The sequence below is a fragment of the Mchenga conophoros genome, linkage group LG4, assembly GCF_057382185.1.
Source record: "Mchenga conophoros isolate Kocher_MC1m ecotype Shallow Benthic linkage group LG4, M_conophoros_male_GT1.1, whole genome shotgun sequence".
NCBI lineage: Eukaryota > Metazoa > Chordata > Actinopteri > Cichliformes > Cichlidae > Mchenga > Mchenga conophoros.
The window spans coordinates 36162629-36186477 of NC_140529.1; the positions used below are offsets into that span (position 1 = coordinate 36162629).

At 39.7% G+C, this 23849-nt stretch overlaps 1 protein-coding gene across 3 annotated transcripts in view; it reads left to right on the forward strand.

Moving 5' to 3' along the window:
* The window catches only part of shisa6a (shisa family member 6a), an 84565-nt gene that overhangs the window by 54760 nt on the left and 5956 nt on the right, over positions 1–23849 (forward strand). The window contains exons 6-8 of one of the 3 annotated variants that reach the window (XM_085272140.1): positions 16133–16195; positions 17100–17120; positions 19504–19632. In XM_085272140.1, the coding sequence (XP_085128266.1) occupies positions 16133–16195; positions 17100–17120; positions 19504–19632 (213 nt within the window). The remainder of the gene's footprint in view (positions 1–16132; positions 16196–17099; positions 17121–19503; positions 19633–23849) is intronic. The other 2 variants (XM_085272141.1, XM_085272142.1) reach the window with 2 other exon arrangements.

Genomic DNA, 23849 nt, shown 5'->3' on the forward strand with positions numbered 1-23849 from the left:
TAGGTTACTTAAGGCGGAAACTGTTTCGTTGAGTCTACATTTAAGGTATTAAACTGAACAAAGCGAGTAGCTGTTTGTAAGGGGAGGAGGTTGAGGGCAGCGAGACTTAGTATTGGTTTTGCAAATGTCACTACAGAGGGAGGCATAGATGTTTTTCATTTACTACCACTCGGGAAAACGAGCCTTTGCAGATGGATCTGATGTCTGATCGATTTGGTGAATAAAAGAAGAAATGAAAGCCACTCAGCTTGTTTGAGGTTTTGGTAAGGCTTAAAATTATTTAGAAATGTGAAGCTTGTCCACATCATTGTATTGAGAACATCTGGGTTACTGACTAAACCATAGGTTAGGAGAGATATCTTCTTTTTTTCCCTTATATGTTGCTAAATTTTCTTTTACTAGATAAAAGAAAACCTAGTGTAGGACCACAGCAGTGCATTAGCCATGGCATAAACACCAAACACAACCTTTAGGTATGTCTATACCACACATTTAACCCTGAATTTCCATGAAAGAAAAGCAATATGAGCAAATTCTACCATTATTTCTCTAGTTTGAACAGAAAGAGCAACACATCAAGGTCCTAGTCTATTTCACCTTTCTTCATCTTCACCTCTTTGTTATCGCCTACGTCAGAAAATGTCTGGCATCCCTTGGAGGATGCATCCATCCTTCATTCTCACCTGTGTTTTCCATTCTCTTTTGTTTGGCAGTGTGGGATTTCTTCACCTGTGCATATGGCAGACCACCCATTCTACCCTTATCTGTTCACTGACCCTTCCTTTTGTAAGAACCAGACATGTCTTCAAAAGCTCTGACACAAACCTTCATAGACATTCATTCTCTTTCAATCCTTCCTTTCATCTCTGGCCTCTCACCTGCTCCTTATCTTCCCTTGTTTCCTTTACTTCTTATCTTATCTCAGCCTTTTGAAATTCAGCCTTTCAGATTTTGGGTAGAAAAGTATTTTGAATCCCCAGAAATGTTCACTTAGTTGTGTGATTTTTATTTTCTTCTGATTTCACTCGGCGTATTTCTGTCCTGACAGGTAGCAACATTGCAGCTGATGAGTTTTCATTTCCTCTGTATATTTGACACCTGCCTCAAGTCAGGATCATATTTCAAGCAAAAGATTACGCATGAAAAAAGACACATAAAGAAGCAGTTTTTAAAGTCAAGTTATATAGCAATACCATTTTACTGTACACATCCCTGCTGTTGTCTAATTAGTAGTCACTCCTGCAGTCAGCACCACGGGGGGTGCTTTGAGCGTGGGGTAGACAACCAAATGCTGTGGAGACACAGAGTATAAAAAGACCTCCTAAGAAAAGAGTCAATTAACTTGCTTTATAAAAGGACTGCCGTGTTGTTACTTGGCATTGTAATTGTCAAATTGTTAATGCCACATGTTTACCTTTGTACTAGTGGCAAAACTGCAGGGTACAGGCTGCGGTTATACAAACACTGAGCGGCTTTTTTGTAACAGAATAACTGTTTTCACTCGAGGAAACCTTGAGCGGGCTGATACAGTCGATTCAAAAAGTACATATTTGGGTTTTCCACTTATTAAATTGATAAAACTGATGGTTTTCGATATCAATCATCATATTCTCCATATATTTATATTTGACATATATCATATATTTGAACATAGTGCATTTCGTTTCAGTGCTGAGAAATGTGTCATTGCTGAGAAATCTCTCAAAGTTGTAGCTCAAGGAGTCACACAGGGTTCATGTTCATGTGTCAGATGACCGAGCTTTCAAATCTTAAAAGTGGAGCCAGTGGGAATAATGTTCATTTTGTATTTTCATATTTACAGTCAAATGGATTATAAAACAGGCTCTGCTCTAAGGCAGGACAGCCTGTGACTGCTAAGTGGGTGCGCAGTGACCCTCAGCTTTTCTGTAAGAGCCACTCCTCAACTGTCACGCCCAACTTTAAAATATCAGAGATGACAATCTTCAGGCTAAGGCTTCAAACAGGACGTCTCAAACTGATAGGTGACAGTACATTCAACTTTTATCACATATGGAAAAGAAATATAGTGAATCATAGAAGGCTTATATGATTTACTCATGAATGTGACCACTTTCTCATTACTTTCATATATTGTTTTAGTAAATATCCAAAACATACAAGTTTCATTTATATAATTTTTCAAGGGATCTTATATCTGTTTTCACTCTTGTATGCTTTTCATACGAGTTTCACACAAGACCGATACAAACTTTATAAGATTGATATATATCTGTTCCATATGGGATGTTAAACCTGCCAACAGGACTTGAAGTGTGCATTTGGAAACTTCTATATAATATTGTTCTTTTAAATAATGAATGGATGGATGGTTACCATATAGTCTTAAGGCCATTACACACCGAGTGAGTTGCAAAAAAGTGACACAAACTTTTTGTGTAATCCAATAAAAACATCAAAATGCACTTGGAAAAGAAGTTTATCAACATCAAGCGATGATGAGCTGATGTTTCTAAACAAGAGAAGGAAGAAAATGAGATTCTGGGTTTATTCACTTCTCATGACAAAGAGGCAGCTGGACATAATTCATACCTCATCTGAGGAAGCAGAGGAATCATTCAGAGAGCTGATGTCTTGTTTTGTGTCTGAGGTAAAACAGTAACATTTTCCTGTTTGTGTATCACTGTATATTAAGTACCAGGGCACGTTGCACCTGTTGCAACATGCAGTGGTCTGATTGGTCCAGTCTGTTCATTTGGATCCAAAAAATCAAGCTTGGTTTGAAAAAATATTTGTTGCAAATTTGTCTAAAGACCCTTCTGTCCAGAGGTGCATGCTTCTTTTCAGTTCAATTTCCAAAGCCTCCGTTTCCTCTCTGTGACTATATATATATGTATGTATGTACTGGCTGGATTTTGTTCAAGTGTTATATATTGATGAAGTATATCCCAAAACCTGAGAATAAATCCACTAGAGGAGACAAACATATGTTAAAAATGTACATGACATCACCTAAAAAAGATTCCACACCTAAAACTAATAGATATTGATCGTCATGGCAGGTGTAAAAGAAAACAAGCTGGTCATCTTCATAGATGTGTCCTCTAAGGTTGGTTTATTTTACCTCTTTGTTTGAGCCTTTCCAAACTGTGTAATTCCTGCACTGAGGATAATGCCAATTACTAAAACAGAACCCCTGACATTTTTAAAAAAGGGTTGGCACATTCAGTGTGCATAATACTAACACTGACTTTATAGATGCAACAGTGCCACTGACTCGTCATAAAAAGTCACTGTTTTGAATTTTGATTAGAATTTTGATGGGGCTGAAGTTAAACCGGATTTCTGCTGGACTTTCACATATCTCACTCTTTCCAGGTGATGGTGCGGAGGCACTGAATGTATTCAGTTTGGCCTTACAGTTGTGGAGATGTTACTGATAAATGAAATTACAAAAAATAGCCGAGAGCATCGGGAGTTAAGGTCAGCGAAGATCACCTTGCTTGCTTTAAATAAAGCAGTGTTAGTTCAACTCTGAGAGAGGCCGAGAAGTGAACCACATTCTTTGTTGTCATGTGTGGCTTATATTCATCTCAACCTCCTGAAAGGGTTTATTCAGACTAAATATTTTCAAGGGTTTTCAAAGGCTCATTTTTAAGGTATAGATTGGTGAGGAATGCAAACTACAGCTGTAGTCTTTAAATATCAAAGCTCAGGATGTATTGGGTTTTATTAAATGCCCCATATTACTAGCAGCTGTCTGATAGAGGCCTGTGAAACAAGTTGTTATTGTTTTGCTTGACACTTTGAGTCATTCAGGCCTGGAAACCAGTAAGTGATCCCCTGCAAAACTCCAGCTGCTAGGGAAAAGTGTGTGTTCCCTCGCTGGTTGGTGAGTGGCTGCTGGAGGTTGCTAGCTGTCACCGCGTGAAATTAGCTTCACCAAAAACCTCCTGGGGATTGCTTTGGTCACTACTACATTGTCACGGTCACCAGTAGTTTGCAAGTAAAATGCAGACTGGGTGCAGCACTTTATACTTATTTCCAACAATATCACCAGTTGCATTGACCAACCCCCCCATGACCCAGTCAGGGAACATACATTTTGTCCTTACAGTCAGTCAAGCTTGCAAGGAAAGCCTGTGAGCTTCATAAACTGACCATGCTGTAGATATATGACACTTAAACTTTGTGAAGATAGCCTTTCTTTAAATAGTGAGAGGATTATGTGCACCAAACTGTTCATGAAAAGGCTGTACGAGGCATACATCAGTCAACTTTATACTGCATGTGTATAAGATCATCTCACGAATGTGACAGGTGCTACACCGAAATCCTCAGCAGCTAATGAGTAAAAGTTTCTAAGTGTGTCAGAATTATTACAGTACGTCAAAGGAAATCAAGGATCATTTTGACCCGAGGTCAAACCTCCTGCCAGCCGCATTTTGCACCTGCAGCCAAGTGGCAAGCTGCCGACCTTTTGGGCTTAAAGCCAACATTTTAATAAGTAATCTGACTATGTACCTGTTGAGGCGCGACCTGACTGCCGGGCATGTTTGACACAAGGCTGCACAGGGTGAGCAAATGGTCTCTTCAGGCAGGGCCAGTAAAAATTAAAAAGCACAGCAGGGAGATCTGAAAATTATGAATGCACAATCAAGATATTGTTGCTCGTTGTTATGAAAATGGGGTTTGTGGCATCTATTTTAAAAGGTCCTCCTGTTTTGAAACCATTTGGGTTTGTCTTGACATTTCCGAAAGTCCCACTGCGCTCAGATTTTAACGAGTGCTGGCATTATCGCTGGAGTGTTCATTTGAGATTCTTATGAGGGTGGTCGATATTGTGGATGACAGCACCTCATCAATTAAGCCTGTGGCCTCTGCAGTCACTCTGAGTATGCAACTGAGAAAACACAACATCTGACTCCTTATAATCACAAGTCTTCGAATAAACACTGTGAGATGCCATAGCAGCGTCTCTCCACACATACGGCCTCGCAGCGTTGCGCCGTCATTAATTAGCGTCATCATCTCCGATTGTTTACTTGTCGCGAATGATCATTTAATTAGGTAACTTCAGATGGAGGATCCAAATATTATGGATAGATTATAACAAGATCAGTGCCAAACGTCTCCGGCAGCAGCTTAAAGAAGCTGAAGCTCTGTAGGAAAAATATCAATCACATTTATATGTAAATAGATGTAATTATCTGTTGTAATCATCGCACATTACTCAGGAGGCGGCGGAGGAATGGGCGTTTGTTGCTTTAATTCTGTGAATGTGACAGAAGTGTGAAGGAGACAAAGCAACTCAAAGACATGCAGGGAGCCAGAAAGGCTGTAAAATAACACCCACTTACACTGAAGCCTCCCGGAAAAAGATCATCTCAGTAGTCAGTAAATGGCAAGACACTGATGCTGCTTTTCAAGGTTAGCCTGGGAAATAAATGGCCTAACATATACACAGAGTAAAAGCCTCACAGTGCTAGTGTATATACATTAATATACTCAAATATTTATTGTTCCTCTGACACAACAGATATTAGCAATGGTTGAAATCGTGTGAACTTTAAATGTTAAGCTGCCGTGACCCATCGAAGAGCATCCTTGAGTATAAATATGTAAATATGTAAATATATAGATATGTAAGAAAATTGTGTATGTTTCTGTTCTGTGTCCTGTGTACTGTTTGTTTGTATATGTGTCTTTTTGGCTGCTGTTACAACCAAATTTCCCCTTGTGGGACAATTAAAGGATTATTCTATTCTATTCTATAATTAATTAACTCTGTTTTCTGAGCAAAACCTCTAAAAACCCATTGCACACCACTAAACTGGTGACCATAAAGCAGCAGATAGCAGCTAAAGAATCAGATGGAGGGGACCAAAAACAGAGCTAAAAAAAGGGAGCTAGTGTTAACCTTAATAATGTTTTTTCTCTCTTTGGATATCTGAAAAGGCAGATGGCTCAACTTATCATCTTGCAGTACATAGTAAAGCACCTATTCCCAACCTTCATGCTGTAAACTGAAACCTTCTGCTGATCGACCAAACCTTTCACAACGACGATGAACAGACGAAACTGAGAATTTGTGATTTAAGGTCGACAGCGGTCTAAGAAGACCTCCCGGTCACCAGACTCCACCTCCTCCAGCTCAAACTTGATTAAAACAGTAGCCACATATTGAAGATGAGATTTAGGTGTTACTCTAGAAATTGTAACCCTGTAGCTGATTATAGCTGAATGATCTTGAAGCCTTAATCTTGAATTTATTTATAATTTGTTGTGTGATAAGTAGAATAGAGATGGGAGAGCCGATTATTAAAGAGCCTTGATTCCTTCAGATAGCCCACAAAATGCAAAGTACAGAGCGCATTCCCAGAATGGGAGCACAGCCTTGGCACAGAAAGAAATATTGTGCATAAACACAGCTTAGGTTTGTCCCTCCACACCTATGTGTTACTGCTTTTTGCCCTGCAGGGTCTGCAGGTATTTTCTTCTTTTTGTTAAAAAGTCACAAGGTCACAGGAGGAGAGGGGAAAACAACAGGCTGCGCTTCCTCTTGACTGGAAAAAGCATGTCAGGAGCACATGATGCATCCAAGAGCTGTGACACACAATCCCTAATCGATACTGGAGAAACAAAGATCCTCGGCCTCGCGGGCCCCTGGTGGGAAGCCATCATGTAATGCCAAGACAGTCGTCTCGGTTCTCCGGTCTGTTCTTTTCGGCAAAGAGGGAGAGCTCTTTGAAAACAGACCAACATCTGTCAGAACTGTGGGCACAACTGACAGACTGACAAACAACTAAAAACATACTAAATCACTGGAAACAGAGACCGCACTCGTCTGTTTTCAGAGTGTGGAAGTGCACATCAGAGACTAAACAAAGAGCATTCTTCAGCTGTTTGTTCAGAGCGATTTTCTAGTTCACTCTGAAGCTTGCGTGACGCCTGACTGCGCAGTCATCACTGATGAAAGTCTAAACTTGCACGAACTCCAATTAGCTGTAACTAAAATGAAATGCATTCCCAAATTGAAGGGAAAGACGTAAACATTTTATTTTAGTATTCCGTGAGCTCTCTGTTAAATGCCAACGAGCAGATGAGGCTGCCTCATAATTACAAAGTCATTAAAAGATCCCAGTTGCAATTTTCCAGTTATGGTGTCTTGACAAAACCTGCCCATTTCTCCTTCATTTCATCGTTTCATCAGTCTGCTTATCAACAGTTGCTCCGTGCCAAACGACCAATGTAATTACGGGAAAACACGGAGCGCAATTATGGAAAATAACTTACTGGATAATTTGTTTTTTGAATACTCTCCTGTCTTTCCTTTACATCAATGATTTCCTTTACATCTATAATGAGAATTAAAACGCTTTGCCAGTTTTTACTCATTTGCTTCTGTTCATGCAATGAGGCTTATTAAATTCAGCTTTTTGCTTGAGCTATAATCTGTCTTGGTTACACACAAAAAGTCTGTAAACATATTCTTTGGCATTAAAAAAATAAAATCAGCAAAAAGCAATGGGCCAAAAAGTTCAATCTAAAAATGGTAAAACAACAACTACTGAACTGAAGAGCTGCAACAAGCAGGAGGTTTGTTACTAATATAACTACAGTTTTTTTGTGAAAAATTGAAGTAGCAATCAGGTCTCGCCAATTAAAAGATTGACGGACCTTCTGAAAAGTGAAGGCAGTGCAGTGCAATTCCTTCCAATGGCCACCAGGGGGAAACAGCATAACTCTGTGGGAAAGTTAGCATTTGTTTCACTTGCTTAAAATCCTCTGTTAACACTTTACTGGTCTCAGTCACAAGTTGAAGGATAAAGCAGGTTATGATTGACAGGTTGCAAGCCCATGAGTCTGCAGTGTGCTTCAGTCTCTCAGTCTACCATTCGTCGATCATTACACCTGGTTTAAAACAGCAAATAGAAAATCAGCTTGGGACTGTCACAGTGAGTCTGACAATGAAGGCTGTATTTTAACTAATACTGCATTAAAACAATCTTTCAGGAGCACAGAATATAGTTTCATCTGAACCAATGAGCACGTGTGTTTTACAAGTATGATCACAGAGTTCTGGGGTTTTCCTTTAATACTGAGCAGCTTGTCTATGTTCTCGCTTCCTCTCCTTCAGCCTGCCCAACTTTCCACAGACAGAAGACGCTAGAACAGGAATTCAGCGTTGCTCATTAATTACAGCTCTCATTAAATGTGGTCATTTAATGAGAGCTACTCTGAAATGAATGCAGAGATGTCGGCATTCTTGCTTCTGAGAGGACACTGCATTGATGCGAAGAAAAAGTTCTAATAAAAAGAAATCTTTTGGCAGAATCATTAACGATATGTGCACATTCTCGTTGTTTTTAATGAGGTCAGTGGCTGAGTGACGGTTCAGGTACTCATGTTCAGTTTATTGCTATGCCGACACGTCGAGCACACTTTTATGGAACATAAGACGTCGGTGACTTCACGATGTCGCTAATTTCGATTCGCCCAGTGTCAGCGCTGTGGGACTACCATCCAGCAAAGAAGGAGTTAGTATCATAGCTGTGGCGTCCAGAGTTTGGTGTCTATCCCCTGTGGGGAGTGAAAAGGTCAGTCTGCTTTCCAAATATCAAAAGCTGCACATATTATATATTTCTATTATAATCCATTACACATTGGATAGCTGACTTAAATTTGCTTAAATCTACTGTGAACCTTGTGAACCTTCATGGATCTTTTGCTAAAATGGATTTTCCTGGAACATCTGCACTTTAAACACTCACACTAAAGGAGGACTTTTGTGTATTTCTGTAAAAGCATTGCACTTTTTGCTCCATTAAAGCTGGACATTCTGTTTCCAGTTCATCCCTAAAGTGTTGGATGGGGTGAAGGTCAGAGCTGTGTGTACACAAGTTGAGCTTCTCCACACTAAAATGGGAAAAGCATTTGTTTACAGGGCTGGCTTTATTGAAACAGGAAGAACAGCTAACAAAAAGATCCCCCCCAAAAACACTGGAGGATGTAGCAGAGATTTCTCTGCAGTGGAGGAAAGGATGCTCCTAAACCAAGAAAAACAGAGCCAAACTATAAGTGGATGGAAAGGCGTGTCGAAGGAGAAAGCTTTAGATAAACCTTTGGGGTGGGGAGACGGTTTGTGAATATGTTCTTCAGTAATCCGTTTCACTTCTGGCCAGTTGCAAGCCTGCTTTTGTTTTTTATAAGTCTGTTTGTTCCAACTTCAGCTGCTTACTTGGATTCTTCAGGTTTCCTATCCTTTTTCAGCCTTCTGGTTCATGGAGTCCTCTATTTCACGGCAAGGATAACGGCAGCTTTGTGTGATGTGACTTCTGACATATCGAAGAAGACATCAGATAAATCTGTGCTTATCCTTGTTAGTAATTCACAGACTCCAAGAAGCCGTGCTCCCCGAAACACCATCGGTCAAGCTCGTGGCAGCGTGTGGGTAAGGCTCTGAGACTTGTGTGGATCGCGTTAATGTTAGACACCGGCGTTTAAATAAGCAAAATGAAGCAACTTTCCTTTTCACCACAGCACCATGTGAGATGGAAAAGCATGAAAGGATTGGTGAAAGGATTTCTTTCCTGTTTTTTTTTTTTTCAAATCCTGGTCTTTACAGGATGAGATGATTTCAGTCAGATGTGGTTTACTTGTAGAATGAAATAAGATGAAGTCATGTGCACAGAGAAATGCTATAATTACGCTGAGTGCAGAAAGTGAAAAATGACACTGAGAATTTTTAAATACCCGATACGCTGAGATGAGCAACAACCTTCCAAAACTCATCAAAGATGGGCTGCAGCCAATAAACGACTGAACGTTGCATGCCTTATCTAAAGTCATTCCCCTGAATGTTCATGAAGTCTAACTCTTTGTAACTTCATGTGTGTCCTCCAAGAAAATGTCTGATTAATAAGTAGCAAGTAATTTATTTTTTGGTGAAAGAAAGAAGGGGAAAAAGAATCGTTTGCACCACCAGCTGGTGTTGTGAAACCATAAAAGATGGATGTTGCTTCCGAGTCTAAAAAGTGAAGCTGGGAGTGCAGATTTAAAGCAGGGGGGCCTTAAGTCTGTGTTCTTTTAATAGCTGCCAGGGGGTGGAGCCTGTTCCTATAGAAATCCTGACCTATAAATGCTTTTGTGATATTATTATAGATGCAATCAGTCATTTTGGGTCATATCTAAAAGTAGATTACAGTCACTCCAAGAGTGTGTAAGGAGGATTTTTCAGGGCATGCGTCGGATTTACCCCTTTGTTCATACTGTCTATGCTTGGAAGGGACAACAGTTAAATAATAATGGGATAACACGTTCCTGTGCCATGGCCTAAAAATTAGCAGACGAAAGAAATATCGTCGAGTGAGATCACAGTTAATTAGACAAGTGTAGTCCAAAGTCATACAGGATGTCCTTGTCATTGTTTTTTAAAAGGTTTGTTTGTTCTAGTAGATCGTGAGCTTTCTGACTCACATTTTCTCTTTTCTGATTCTGTGTTTTAATTTTTGTCTACATTTTTCAGAGTACAGTAGTTGTTTTAGTATCCTTGGTGTTTACCTGTCTACTCCCTCTTTCTATGTCTGTCCCCCTGTTTCAGTTAAATTGTCGTTTGTCTACTTTCTGGTTCATTTTAAAGGTTTACTTTCCTTCAGTGTAGTTTCACCTTGTTTCAGGTATGTGTTTATTTCCTGTTTTATTCTGATAGTCTGATTTATTCTGATAGTCAGTTTTTCCTTCCATTTCTGATGAGCCCCCTGGGGAAACTGTTAAGATATTCATTGTGTGTACTCATGGTGTACAGTGTGTTTAACTGCATTATGGTAACTGTTGTTTAACAGAGAGACAGTATTATAGTTGTCACCACAAGGAGGCACTGTTTCATTGTAAGGGCACGTATGCTGAGTCATCACGCCCCTGAGGGAAAAAAAAGTATACAACAACAAAAAAGGCACCCATGAGGAAAGGTTTTGCCGCATGTTGATGTGGAATAAAGTTCCCAAAATATTAAGGACATTTTTGCCTCCGTCATTTTCCTTCGAGTTGATCGCTGTCGATGCTGCAATACTCAACAGAAACAAAAAACAGCACTTTACACAACAATGTTTTACCTGTATAACTTTTAAATATTTCTACCTTGTCAGTATTTTCCAACCTGCCTCAATTTCCTTAGTGTAGTGCAGTAGTGCATATATCTCCCATATATATCCCTGTATGTAAAATGTATGTAAAACTGTGCCTGTCTAAAACGTTGCTGTGCATAGAAGGCATTCAAACATGAATGACTAAAGTCATTTGTTTCAGGAAAGTAAAGCAATTACAAGTAAGTATAATCATATATATATATATATATATATATATATATATATATATATATACACCAGTGCCCAAGAACACCTTGTGCATCTCTCTACAAAGTCAAGGCAGTCCTGCCTTTGACAAAACAGCAGAGAACCAGCTGGCAATTTAAATGTAAGCTGTAGTGATAGTTGAGTCACAGTAGGGTTTTTAGGTTGACCAAAGTTGCTAATTAAAATGTGTCATTTCTTTAGTTCAGCTTTGACGAAGGTTGTAGAGGAAATCTGATAAATAGCATGTGCAGAATTATGTAATTGTCGTCAGTATAGCAGAGGTGTAAACATGACTGCTGAATTTAATATCCAAAGCATCTCATCTTGTCTGGTGTCACATTAAATTTTAGTTTTCAGTTTCTGTATACACGTTTTTCAGTTTATTTTGCTTTGATTCGGGAATTTATTCCATTTTTTTCCACCAACATTAACAAATAACACAAGTGGGCTCCCACAAGTAGTGCTCTATTCATCTGTTGCGTTATGTGATTAGTCAAATTGCCTCACTTCACTTTTCCAGTTCAAAAAAGCGACATTAATTTATTATATATCATAAATTTGTAGTTGCCAAATACACAAAATGTCACTAAACTGCTTCTTTTTTTTTTTTTACAGATGTAGTTACTCTGTGTCAGATTGTAAAGTGTTAGTAATAATTCAATGTATCCATCATAGCTTCCCTTTACAGATACATGAGAGCTTAAAATCCTGAATGGCTCTAGAGAAACTCGTCTTCCTCTGTAAACTGGCCTCTCCATAACACATGCATATGTAGAAGGGCAAAATGAGGTGATCTGTCCCACCAAGTCCACATGGTACTTCACACTCTGCCAGCATAATGACATAGCATGGGCTGTCTCGGTAGCCAGCGTCTGTCCATCAGCTTCCCCCAGAGCGAGGCGTTTAAAATGGATCTGGGTCACAGTGGGATCCCCTCTGTCCACCCGCTGGAACCTGGAAGCATTCAGTTCATTTGTGACAGATCTGCCTGAATTACTACAGCCAATCCATGTGACACACTTTACTGACAGTGAGAGCTGCTGCATTATGTATTAACACCTAGACGGTGTGCTCTTTTTCAGTACACGCTGATGCATTCAACATGCCACTATCTCTGTGTGAATGACAAAACTGACATTTGCTCCACTTTTTTGATTCCGTACTCGAGTGACTGCTGTTTAGCACTTTAATAACACTTTAATAGCAGTACTCAGTATCAGTATTCTCTCATTCTACCTTTAGTCTGAGGCTCTTCTCTTGTTAAGGCTCATTAGTTCCAGTAAAGGGAAATTTTCATACAAGATCATTTTCAACTCTGGTGACAGTCGCAGTAAAAACCTGGGTACATAAAGAATCTTTTTATTTATTTTTACATTTTGGTTTAGAAGAACTCGACTGGTCGGCACAGTCTCAATCTGAATCTGAGCTTTGCTAAAAGCATCGACTGTCAGCTGAGCTTTAACATTCAGTGGTTAAATAAGAGCAAATACGTGCAGTCTTTTCCAAAAGCCTGACGGCATTCAGCCCTGTGGCAGCTGGGATAGGCTCCAACCCTCCCATGACCCTGAATTGGATAAGCAGAAGAAAATGGATGGGTAGATGTATGGTTGGATAGACTAATGGCATTACCTTTGCAGATGGGTGAAGGCTATTAATTATGCCCACATGTTTCAGTATATTTCAGTAGTGCATTAAACTGCCAGGTTTTGTATGTAAAACAGTGTTAAGCCTTATCTATGTAATGCATCTGTAGTGCATCTGTGCACTGTTGTTGCAGCAGACTGCATAGCCCTAAGAGTTTTGTTGTGTTGTCGTCCTGCTGGGTTTCAGGCTTTAGTGAAAGAGGACATCTTTTAAAAGGCTCGGCTTTGCATGACGCACTTGATGTTCTCTAGTGGGGGAGATTTTCTTCTTACTTTTAAAAACAAAATACTTTTTGCATCAAGTTACCTTCACTTCATTTGGTAATCCCCTGTAATTCTTAATATGTAGCAGGATTCTTTAGCTGTCAGTTTATTTGAAGGCACGGACTTTAAATTTCATATATTTGATGTGAAATGTCAGCTTGCTGACCAAACACATCTAAAGAAATAGAGACTCCAGCCTCATGAGTAACTGAGTTTGATGTGAATGAGCTCCATGCTCCATGTTGCCATGCATGGGACTAGATCTGATTTATTTTTTTTGTATGTATATATAATATTTAATATTTTTCTTTAGGTCTCCGATATGTGCTCAGTTTAGTACCAGAGGCACTGCACAATGCTGGTGATCCCATTCATATTTATATAAAGGCATCACACCCATGCATACTCTGAACCGGAGATTACCTCAAAGCGAAACCATCTTTGCCGGGTGATAAGCTTTTGAACCTTGGCTAAACATTTGTGGTACATTTTAATGTGTGAAATTTATCTAGAGGTCTGTTTTTCTGCTCTGGGGAAAAAGCAGTTTCCCCAATTACTCAGATAGTAAAAGGTTATTTACTCGGTACAAAACCTCTGTTCATAGAAGGGTAATTTAACTGGGTTTTCTATAGCTGCTATAATTGGCCCCTTGATCAAACCTGTGTGACTGGAAAACAGAGTACAGCTGCAGGGAGGACGGACCGAAGACATGCTTTATAATGATGCAACGCACCTAGCCAAAATAGTCAAAACCGTTTAACTCTCAAAGCCTTTACATTCAAAAACTAACTGAATGTAAAAGAGACTCCACCAACTCCACATTAAGGATGTTAGCAAAAGTCAACATTTGTCTGAAATGTCACAAACTCCCACCGGCAAATCAGCGTCGGTGACCTACGGGCACCGATCTTTCACAAAGGCAGAACTCAAGCCACTGTCATCAGCTCAAAGCCTCTTAAAGAGCTCACACGCAGCTATCAGAGCTGTGCTTTTACTGCCTTATTGAATGATAGATGAACATATTTAAATGGAAATAAGCCACAACTGCATAACCATGAGTTGTATGTTGTTCAGGGGGGAAAAAAAGAAGATATAATTGAATAAAGGCAATATTTTCACTTATTGGAATTCCCATTGCTTCTCAGTGACAGAGGTCTCACAACATATTGCTTTGTTCTATAGCCAACAAAACAACACATTACAATATTAGCGCAACATCAAATGACACACCCGTCGCAAAGATGGATGACCGTGAGGTGCAGCCGCTTCCACGTACCCAGACAAAGTGACTATAATCAATCATCTTGGTAAAGCGCTGCTAAACAGTGGATTCTGTCAAATGGAAGAAACACTTACAGGCTCATAACTGAGCAGTGGCAGTTTACTGCTCACTTGAGACACTGAACAAATCAAAGCTTTCATGTCTGGGGATATAGCAAATACTGACTTGAGTGGATGGAAGGGCTGACTGATACTCTGCTGAAATAGAGAACAACATTTGTCACGTTATTATAGAAGAGCCAGTCGTGCCGAACTCATAAAGGTCAGTTTTTCACTACTTCAACACTGCGGCATAGATAATGCATAAAGTGTAGTGACTGTCAAGGCAAAGCAAGGTTATTTGTATTGCACAGCAGCTATGGATGGCCTGTATAACACGGGTGTATAATGTATTGAATAGGACCGATAGAAGAATCTGTTCTCAGATTCTGAGTCTTCGAAAAACCCCGAAAACAAAAATTGGATCCCTTGAGGAGATACGTTGACATTTTTCATAAGCTGTTGTCAAACAGGCATATTAACAGTATTATAACAGTAATCCGGTCGTTAAGTCTGACATCACTAGCCGTGTCTGGACCTAAACTCCGCTGCAGGTCCATATATCAAACGATCACTATGGCATTACTGAGAGTTGAAAAACTGTCTAAAGTCTTTCATCTTTAATAAAATGATCAGCGTTCTGCTCTACCAGGTGTAACAATTGAGTTTAACATCCAGGCATCCATGAAAACGGAATTTATGACATTTAACGGAGTTAGAAGTTAGCAGGACGTTAGCTCGCTAGCTTCTATCTAAATACAATATAGCATGTCCTGACTGCAGGGTTTTGGAAACAAATTAAAACGTACAGCTCTGTTATCACTTCCAACATAAATGAAGACCAAAAACTAAACAGCAGTGACATTTGTAGGGTTACTGAAGTTTGGCTAGCTGGTATATAATGATGTGCTACGTGATCGCTAGCGACACAGCTATGTTAGCATAATTTAAACAAGCTAACTGTTTTTCCACTCGATTAAAGTTAACGTGAGTGTTCTCGGTGGTCAGGAACAAATGTAATCGCATGGCAGGATGCTGTAAAAGGACCAAACTTCAGCCAGGAGAACAACTGAGATAATCCATCCACAATACGAGGTTAGTTACATCCTAAGGTTTTAAAAACTGAGCTTAAATAAATGATTAGCGGTAATAAAAGCAGAGGGAGGTCAACAGTGATCACTGACTGTTTTAGGAGCCTTTTGAGATTAAATAGAAGAAAATACAAAACATTAAACATGTTAACAACACAAAAGCCATATTAAACGCAGACTACTTTAGGCCCGGAATTAGGATTCGTCACGTCATCACTTAACGACCGGATTAGATTCCAGTTATAACCATCTTATTTTTATTTGGGCTGTATACCTCATGTTTGCTGTGCTGCTGACTGGTTTAGTTTAACTTGATTTGTAATATGTTTTTGACTTGATTGTTATTACTTTTGAGTCGGGTCAGTTATTCTATATAATAATGCAGTCTGAATAAATCAAAAAGGGGCTTCTTTTTTATTACCTTTCTTTGTGTCTGCTGATGTTGACACACTTTTATTTGCTTTTGTTCTTCTCGTAACAGGAAACCACCACCATGACTACCAGCATAGCCACCTGGACCTGACCGCCCTGACACCTAAAATGGGTAAGAAACTGCTTGACTGCTGATGTGTAGTTACAGGCAGAGTCCAATTCACTGTGTAACCCTAGACTGATAACGTGATATACTCTTTTTAGTTTAGCCTGATTTCATGGCAGTCATTGGCTTCATTTTCCAAAATGATATGCATTATTATCTCTAAGTGATAGAAAGCCGAGCAATTTCTGTGATAGACTATTTCCAATTTCAAAAACAAAAGTATGCCTTTCACAGGGAATTTAAAGTACGAGGAGCTGATAAAGAAATCCTCGGAGAAAATGAAAAGCAAAAAGTGTGATAATCAAAGGATCGCCTGTGCAGTTTGCTCGAGTTATTGAAAACCCAGTTACTCTCATAGCATCCCATCTATTTTTCTAAATGTGATTTTCTGTGAAAGGGGAGCAGCTCTTCACTGTGGAATTACTGAACGGTTCTGCATCTAAATGGCTGTGAAATGAAAGAGGCAACCTGGATTTTTAATTACTTACAAAAATCCCCTCTGTGATATTCTAAAACTGCAGAGGCCAGTGTTTTGTGTCACTGTTTCGGGTTAAAGTTATCGTCATTGAGTCATTAAACAAAGTTTTTTACCATTAACGGAGCGCTGCCATCCACATCCTGCCTGCGCTTGTCTGCCTCTTAAACAGGCCGGCTTTTCATGGGAAAATGGGTTTCGAAAGTGCTTTCAGAACCAAATAAAACTCTTCAAACAGCACTTTTGAAGTCTATTTAGCTTCTGATGAGGATCATAGCTGCAATGCATAATTCAAGAGTTGCTGGTTTGGACGTTTTTGTTAACCCTTGGCAGCATTCCTGCAATATTGTTTTTGACCAAGGGCGACCTCTAGTTTGAAACATACTGTGCACATTGATTGTTATTGATCCTTTCTTTCTCACTTGGATTTGTTAGCCCACAGACAAATGAGATACGGTAAGTAATACACATACACATGGTGTTTATGTGTATCTTTTCATCAGTTTTTCTTTAACATAATTCATGTATAGTAGCAACTGAATTCTTTTCCTGCACACTGAGGGTCATTATTCTCCTTTTCTTTCCTTTTGTTCAAGCGCTTGTGTATATTTTGCAGTTGCAAAACTTCACATTGCTGCATTACAATCCATGACCTTTAGTCCAACCTTAAAAATCTTTTCTACACACATTTTTTTTCTTTCCTCTTCCTTCACTCAACCTACCCCACAAACCCCCACACACACTTTCTGATTCTGTGAATGTCTCCCCTCTACACCATATGTTCCTTGGTGTTGTGTGTCCCTATCCTCCTTGCTGCAGTAGTCGCCCGGTCCTATTTTTAAATCCAGCACCCGCGTCCCTGCCTGAATCCCAGCCCTTTCCGCCCACCGCGCCTCCTGACCCGTGACTGGGCGTCCTAAATTCTGAAGCCACAGGAGCTCTGTGCAGTGCAGGGAGCTGTAATGGTGTTATACATATCACAGATATCCCCAAATGAACTGTTAAAGGCGTGCAAAATGATCTGTCGTTTGAGCTGCTTAGATGCAGTTGAGTGACGCAGTTTCCCGCTGACTCAGAACTGCAAAGAAGACAAATTAGTCATTTCATTGAAGCTGCAACTTCAGTAAATAATATCCTTGAAATGCCTTGACGCAAAATCCTCAGCAAGCCTTAGCAAGCAAAGCGCTCTTTGTTAAGCATAGTCCTTTCTAAAATACAGCCCATTCTGACTTTTTAATTTTTAGTTCAGTTCAGTCTAACATGTTATCTCTTCTTTTTAAAGTTCTGAGTATGTTTCTGTCCAGCAAAGAATTAAAATTACATCTTCCAAACTGGGATCCCAGTCTGAGAGGTTCTTAGTGCCAGAAGTAGCCATGTTTAGACAAAAGGCTGAAGTGTAAACTATCAACCAGTCCCAGCAAGCTTGGTTCACATTGTGCATCCATAGATTGTACTGATGCAACCAACAGATACACTATATGGTCAAAAGTACTGAGCTACCTTTACATTACCTACAGAAGCTGCTCGGCAATGGAAACCTATACCATGAAGCTCCCAGTGCACACTTTTTGTGCTGATGTTAATCCCAGAGGAGTTTTGGAAGTCTGGAATTACTGGTGAATTTCATGCACCATGTGCCTCAGCACTGGTTGGGATGCTGTGATTTCTAAATGTTTCCATTTTGCAAAAATACAGTTTACAGTTGACTGTGGAATATCTAGTAGGAAGGAAATTCTGTTGCAAGAGTGGCATCTTATGAGAATACCATGCTCGAATTCACTGAGTTCTTTAGAGCACAACATTCTTTCACAAATATTTGGAAAGGCAGAGTGCATGCCTTGATATATGCATACTTGATTTTTTTCCACCAGTGGCAGCGGGACTTTTGTCCATAAAGTAGTTAAGGCTGACGCACTGGTAGCTGTTGGTCAACAAATGTTGAAATGAAAAACAAGGATTTGTAAAGTTTTTTTGCAGAACTGTTCATCTTGAAAATGAAATATGTGTAGAGATGTTTGCCTGGCCATGCCAGATTCCAAAAAGCAGGACATCACAAGCTGAAATGATGCCGAAATTCACCGCTCAGTTGTGGCTATTTTTAACAAGCACCACAGTTCAGAAGAAAAATGACAGTGATCATTTGGAGCGAGCCCCAAGTTTTTGGCATTTCTGAGAGAACTCATGCAACTATCTTAAGGATACATACACATATGCCCAAAATAAACTATCCAAATGTCACAAAAGAAAAGATGTTCTCATCTGAATGGAGCCATGTACCAGGCTTAAATATAAAAGGGTGAGAGCGACTTTGAAAACAAAGGGGAAAAAACCAAGAAAAAGTTGCAGACGGTCGCAAGGAATAGGCGAAAACTTTCGACATGGTTCAGAAGAAAGCTACAAAAACCACTTGAACCACATCATTTCATGAGTGGATGGAGGAGGAACAAGGAGCATATGGAGGATAAGAACAGAAATAACTGGCCTTTTCTGTTAGTTCTGACTTTAAAACAGCCCAAATCTGACCAGCATGCACATAAGATATGGTGGGTGTAGTTACAGTGGTTACCCCAGTTACCCGTGCCCACATTCACATTTTTAATACTCTAACTTGCTGTTCAGTGTCTCAGTTATTTATTAATTTTATTACCAAAAGTTGAAAAAATGTGTAAAACAGTCCCTAAATGCTCTGTAGTCCTGCTCAATCTTTCTCAACACACATTTCCCACTGCATCACTTTCCTTTCTTTTTCCCTCAAGTAAAGACTCCCAGTGTAGAGCCCATCCTTTTGACTGACTGTGTGCTGACTGCAGTGCACCACTTCCTCCCCTGTCCCCTGTAGAGCGACCCCAGCGGATGAACAACATCCTGACCTCAGCCACGGAAGCCTACGACCTGTCCCTGTCCAGATCCTTCCAGAACCTGAGCCATCTGCTGCCTTCCTACGAGCTGGCCCTCAAGTCTGACTTAAGTAAATACTTTCCACAGATCTAGCAAGTGGTCCTTCAGTCGTCCTCCATCACTGTGTCATACCTGATACGCTGCAAAAACACAGGCGATGACATCACCCTCATGTCGGGCCTGTGCATTAGAGGTTTTACTCGATTCACCGCGCCGGGCCCGATGAAACATCTCAATGTCCATTACAGAGACATGCATCATGATAACTACCTCCAGATGTTTGTTAGCTCATCATACAGATAGTACTCTCACTTTTCACCTTTTTAGGGAAATAAACTTTTTAAAATGCATGACAGCACGCTCAGAGGCTCCACACTCATTCCCATCCACTCATCTATCGGCTCATAGACTGACATCTAATTGGCGTGTAATTTAGTTCCATCTGTGGCCCATGTCATGTTGCTAATGTCTCTTAATGACATATTAAGAACCATTTTTTTTTCAGCTGAATGGCTTCTATACAACAACTGGATGGCACTTTAATGTCTCGCCAATACTACAGTTCATTATCCTCATGGTGACATTTTCAGTTTGATGATAACGTGGATGCTGCTGCTTTAACCTCCTCACTGGTGCATTGTCCACTGGTTCGTAGAATGGTTTCATGTGATGAGTCAAGTTTTTCTTCATTTATTTAACTTTCATTAAAGCCACAAGTTTCCTGAGGTATGCTCCATCTGTGTGGAAGGTCTTTCCTAAATGACAGTAAATTACATTTACCTTTATTGCACAGTAAGATGGGACATGAGGCATGAACAAGAAAACAAATAGGAAATCTCGACTATTTATGAATTAAACATTTTTTAATGCGATCTTTAAATTAAGCTGTTTATTTAATGTTATGTTTATCTTGTGAATTAATTCAGTCCCAGGTCATTAAACTGCAGCTTTGCTAATTTCTAGGCTGGGCACGTGGATTGTTAGGGTCCATTGAGTTGACGTATTTAGTGAGATTTTATAATCAAATATTGATTGCATATAGCCTTATTCATGCTTGACGTTTCTGGGGCATGTTTCCATGTAGCCAAAATTAATCAAACTCAACAACTGCATTAAAAGTACCTCCACACATTTGCATCAACATAAAGTATGAATGTTTTTCTATTGCATTAAAAAGAATACACATGCATCTTCCATACAAAATACAGGCATCCGGTGTAATGATAAGGAGGTTTTTGTTCCAGCTGCATATACCTATTCCCTACCAAACACCAAGCAATCACTTTCCAATCTGTCGGGGAAGACACATTTTTCCTTACTCACTGAGTCACTGGCAGATCTTTAGGTCTGTGTGTCCTTGGCTTTGCAGACAATTTCACAGCAACCGCCTATAACCTCCAGCAACTGCTTTTTCTCTAGCAACTGGTGGTTGCCAGGCAGTTGCCAACCAGTATCTAGGCCTGTGTGAGTGGGGCATTAAATAGTTCAATTCAATTCAATTTTATTTATACAGCCCCAAATCACAACAAGAGTTGCCTCAAGGTGCTTTATATTATAAGGTAGACCCTACAATAACACATGCAGAGAAAAACCCAACAATCATATGACCCCCTATGAGCAAGCACTTTGGCGACAGTAGGAAGGAAAAACTCCCTTTTTAAATAGTATGCTCTAAATGCTCTAAAATTCCACAAAATATATAAAGCTGAAGCAGATCAGTCATTCCAGCAGCTGATGTGGGCTGACATGACTGTTAACAACTGGCATATATATTATATGTATATATAAAATTGCTTTTATCCTACTCGCTTATAGCTTTAGCACCCAGAAAGTACACATTTCATCGCTAACTTCTGGGTGTACTTTAGTTTTCCCTTAAGCTCAGAAAGAGCTTCACAAGAGTTTGCAAAAATGGTTCAAATAAAACCTTCAAAGCATCAGGAGGAATCTTAAGACAAGGTACGCACACAGAGAAAGCCACTTAAACATGTCACTGGTCCTTTTTTACACTGTGTGGTTATGTGATAGAAAAACATGCATCAGAGCAATCTCCTCTCAGCGCATTCCACATTTGTCTTTTATAAGTTTGTCTTTTCTTTCACTTATCAACTCAGGGCTTTGCTCTTATCTTGCCAGAGTCCTGTACAAACACAGAAAATCACAGAGATGAATCATGTTGAACTACAAAGAAGCTTTTTGAATTTGAGACAGGGGCCCAGCAGAATTTGTCAAACACGCAAGGAAAGTCATCCCTTGAAGAAAAAAGAAGTTCTAGCATGAGTGAGATCTTTGGAAACAAGCCTAAAAGTAATATAATTAGTTGCAATTTTAATGGAAACCATCTGGAGAGACGATGATTAGTAAATTAAATTAGCATGGTTTATTTGCAATTTAAAATTGGCAATTATAAATCATTTCTGGTGTGTAGTTTTTGTGTGTGTATGAGAGAGAGAGCGAGAGCGACACTTCCATCCTCTCCGTCCTTCAACGACGTCAACGACGCAGGGATTGAGGACGCAGCTCTAAAATAACCCGCTTAGCTCCTCCAAGGAGGCGGCACAAAGAAGGAGAAACCAATCATATTTGGCTCTGCTGTTTTTCCCCTTAATCACCCTTAAAAGGGATTAAAACACCTTTTAGAACAAATAAGCCACCTTTAATCCGCCCAAAAAGAAATACCTAAATGATATTACTCTATCCCCCTTTTACATTCTACCACTCCTACTCCAAACCTCTGACGATCACTTTATAATTGATGTTCCACCAATTTCACGAGTGTTAGCGCATTATATGATTACGGTGTCCTGTGATCAATAGCTGACACATAAATACACTGGCTATACTGCATGTAATCTAGCAAAGTGGGAGCTGGGGTTTAATTAGCAGTTGTTAGCAATTTCCTGTGTTGTAGCTCTGCTTCACATTTGGGACCCTTCAGCCTCTCGCAATCATTTTAACAGTAAAGTGCTGCGTTTTATCTGAGCCGCAGAGATGAGATCAAGTAATTTCCATTGCCCTTCTTAAATCATTTCAGCCACTTACACTGTAAACAGTGGAACATGTGTACATCCATAAAGAATAAGACCTAAATCAAATGGAAGCGGAGGCAGTTATAGAGGAGCAGGCCATTTCGAGGATGACTTTACTTATCTCAGTGGCAGAAAGGAAAAAATAGCTAATTTCAGCTGATTGTAACAAAAAGCATCTCTTGTTTTCTGATCTGTTCTTGTCCTGTCCTATGAAAACTTTGACTTCAAATATAAAAGTAAACAATGTGTAGGAATTTGTAGAAAGTGGGGGACGTTGCTACATTTTACTACATGTGTCAATAGCAAAGCATCAACCCTAATGAATGACATCCTTCAGCATCCATCTAAAGATAAATACTGAGTTATATAAAGAAAAAGTAGAGATTGAGACAATAAACTGAATAGAAAAGTGGTTACTGAGGTCATAAATCATAAAAGCAGTACAGTCATTTTCCCATAGACTTCTATACTAAAACAGGCATTTTGCACCACAGTCGAGACAGTACAAAAGATAGATGTCGTTACTGTGACGTCACCTGTTGGTTTGCAAATTCCTGTTTTCAAGCCTCAAGATGAGCCTTTCAGGCATCTTGACTGCAAAAAATATATGTGGGGAGGAGTTGGGAAGACTTAAACTGCTTGCTCATTAGCTAACGACTGACAATTCGTTAGCAAACAAGTTCGCAGAAAATACCACAGATGGTCATCCTTTTGGAAACGAAATCAGAAAGTTGCTTCTCGTAGACTTTTTATGAGACTTTTTGCAACCTTAGATATCCCCATGGTGGTGTTCACATAGACCACAGTTTACGACATTTTACCACAAGGAATGAATGCTAATTTAATCTTTAATCTTCCCTTTTCAGACCCTAAGGTTATATAGACTCCGCTCCGTGTTGTGGGTTTTTTTCTTATTTATGCCATATCATTATCTGAGTGTAACTCTTGAGATCTTATTGACTGGAAACTTTACTTTGACCTGTCATTAGAGATATGAGCCGCAGCTTGTCAGTTGTGTCTATACTTGTAGTTCGGTTGACATTTCCCGCCGTAATGTCATATCTAAACCAACCCTTCGGGGAAGAATGCTAGACCGCATCGCCACAGGCAAGAGTTTGGCTTCCCTCATTAGGAATGCACAGACTAGTGGACATTAAAACCTCATAGTGGGAGAAAATAAGGTGACCTTCTGCATCCAGGCGTGACATCTCTCCCAGAGAGACGAGCATCCAGACAAACAATTCCCATCATCCCCTTT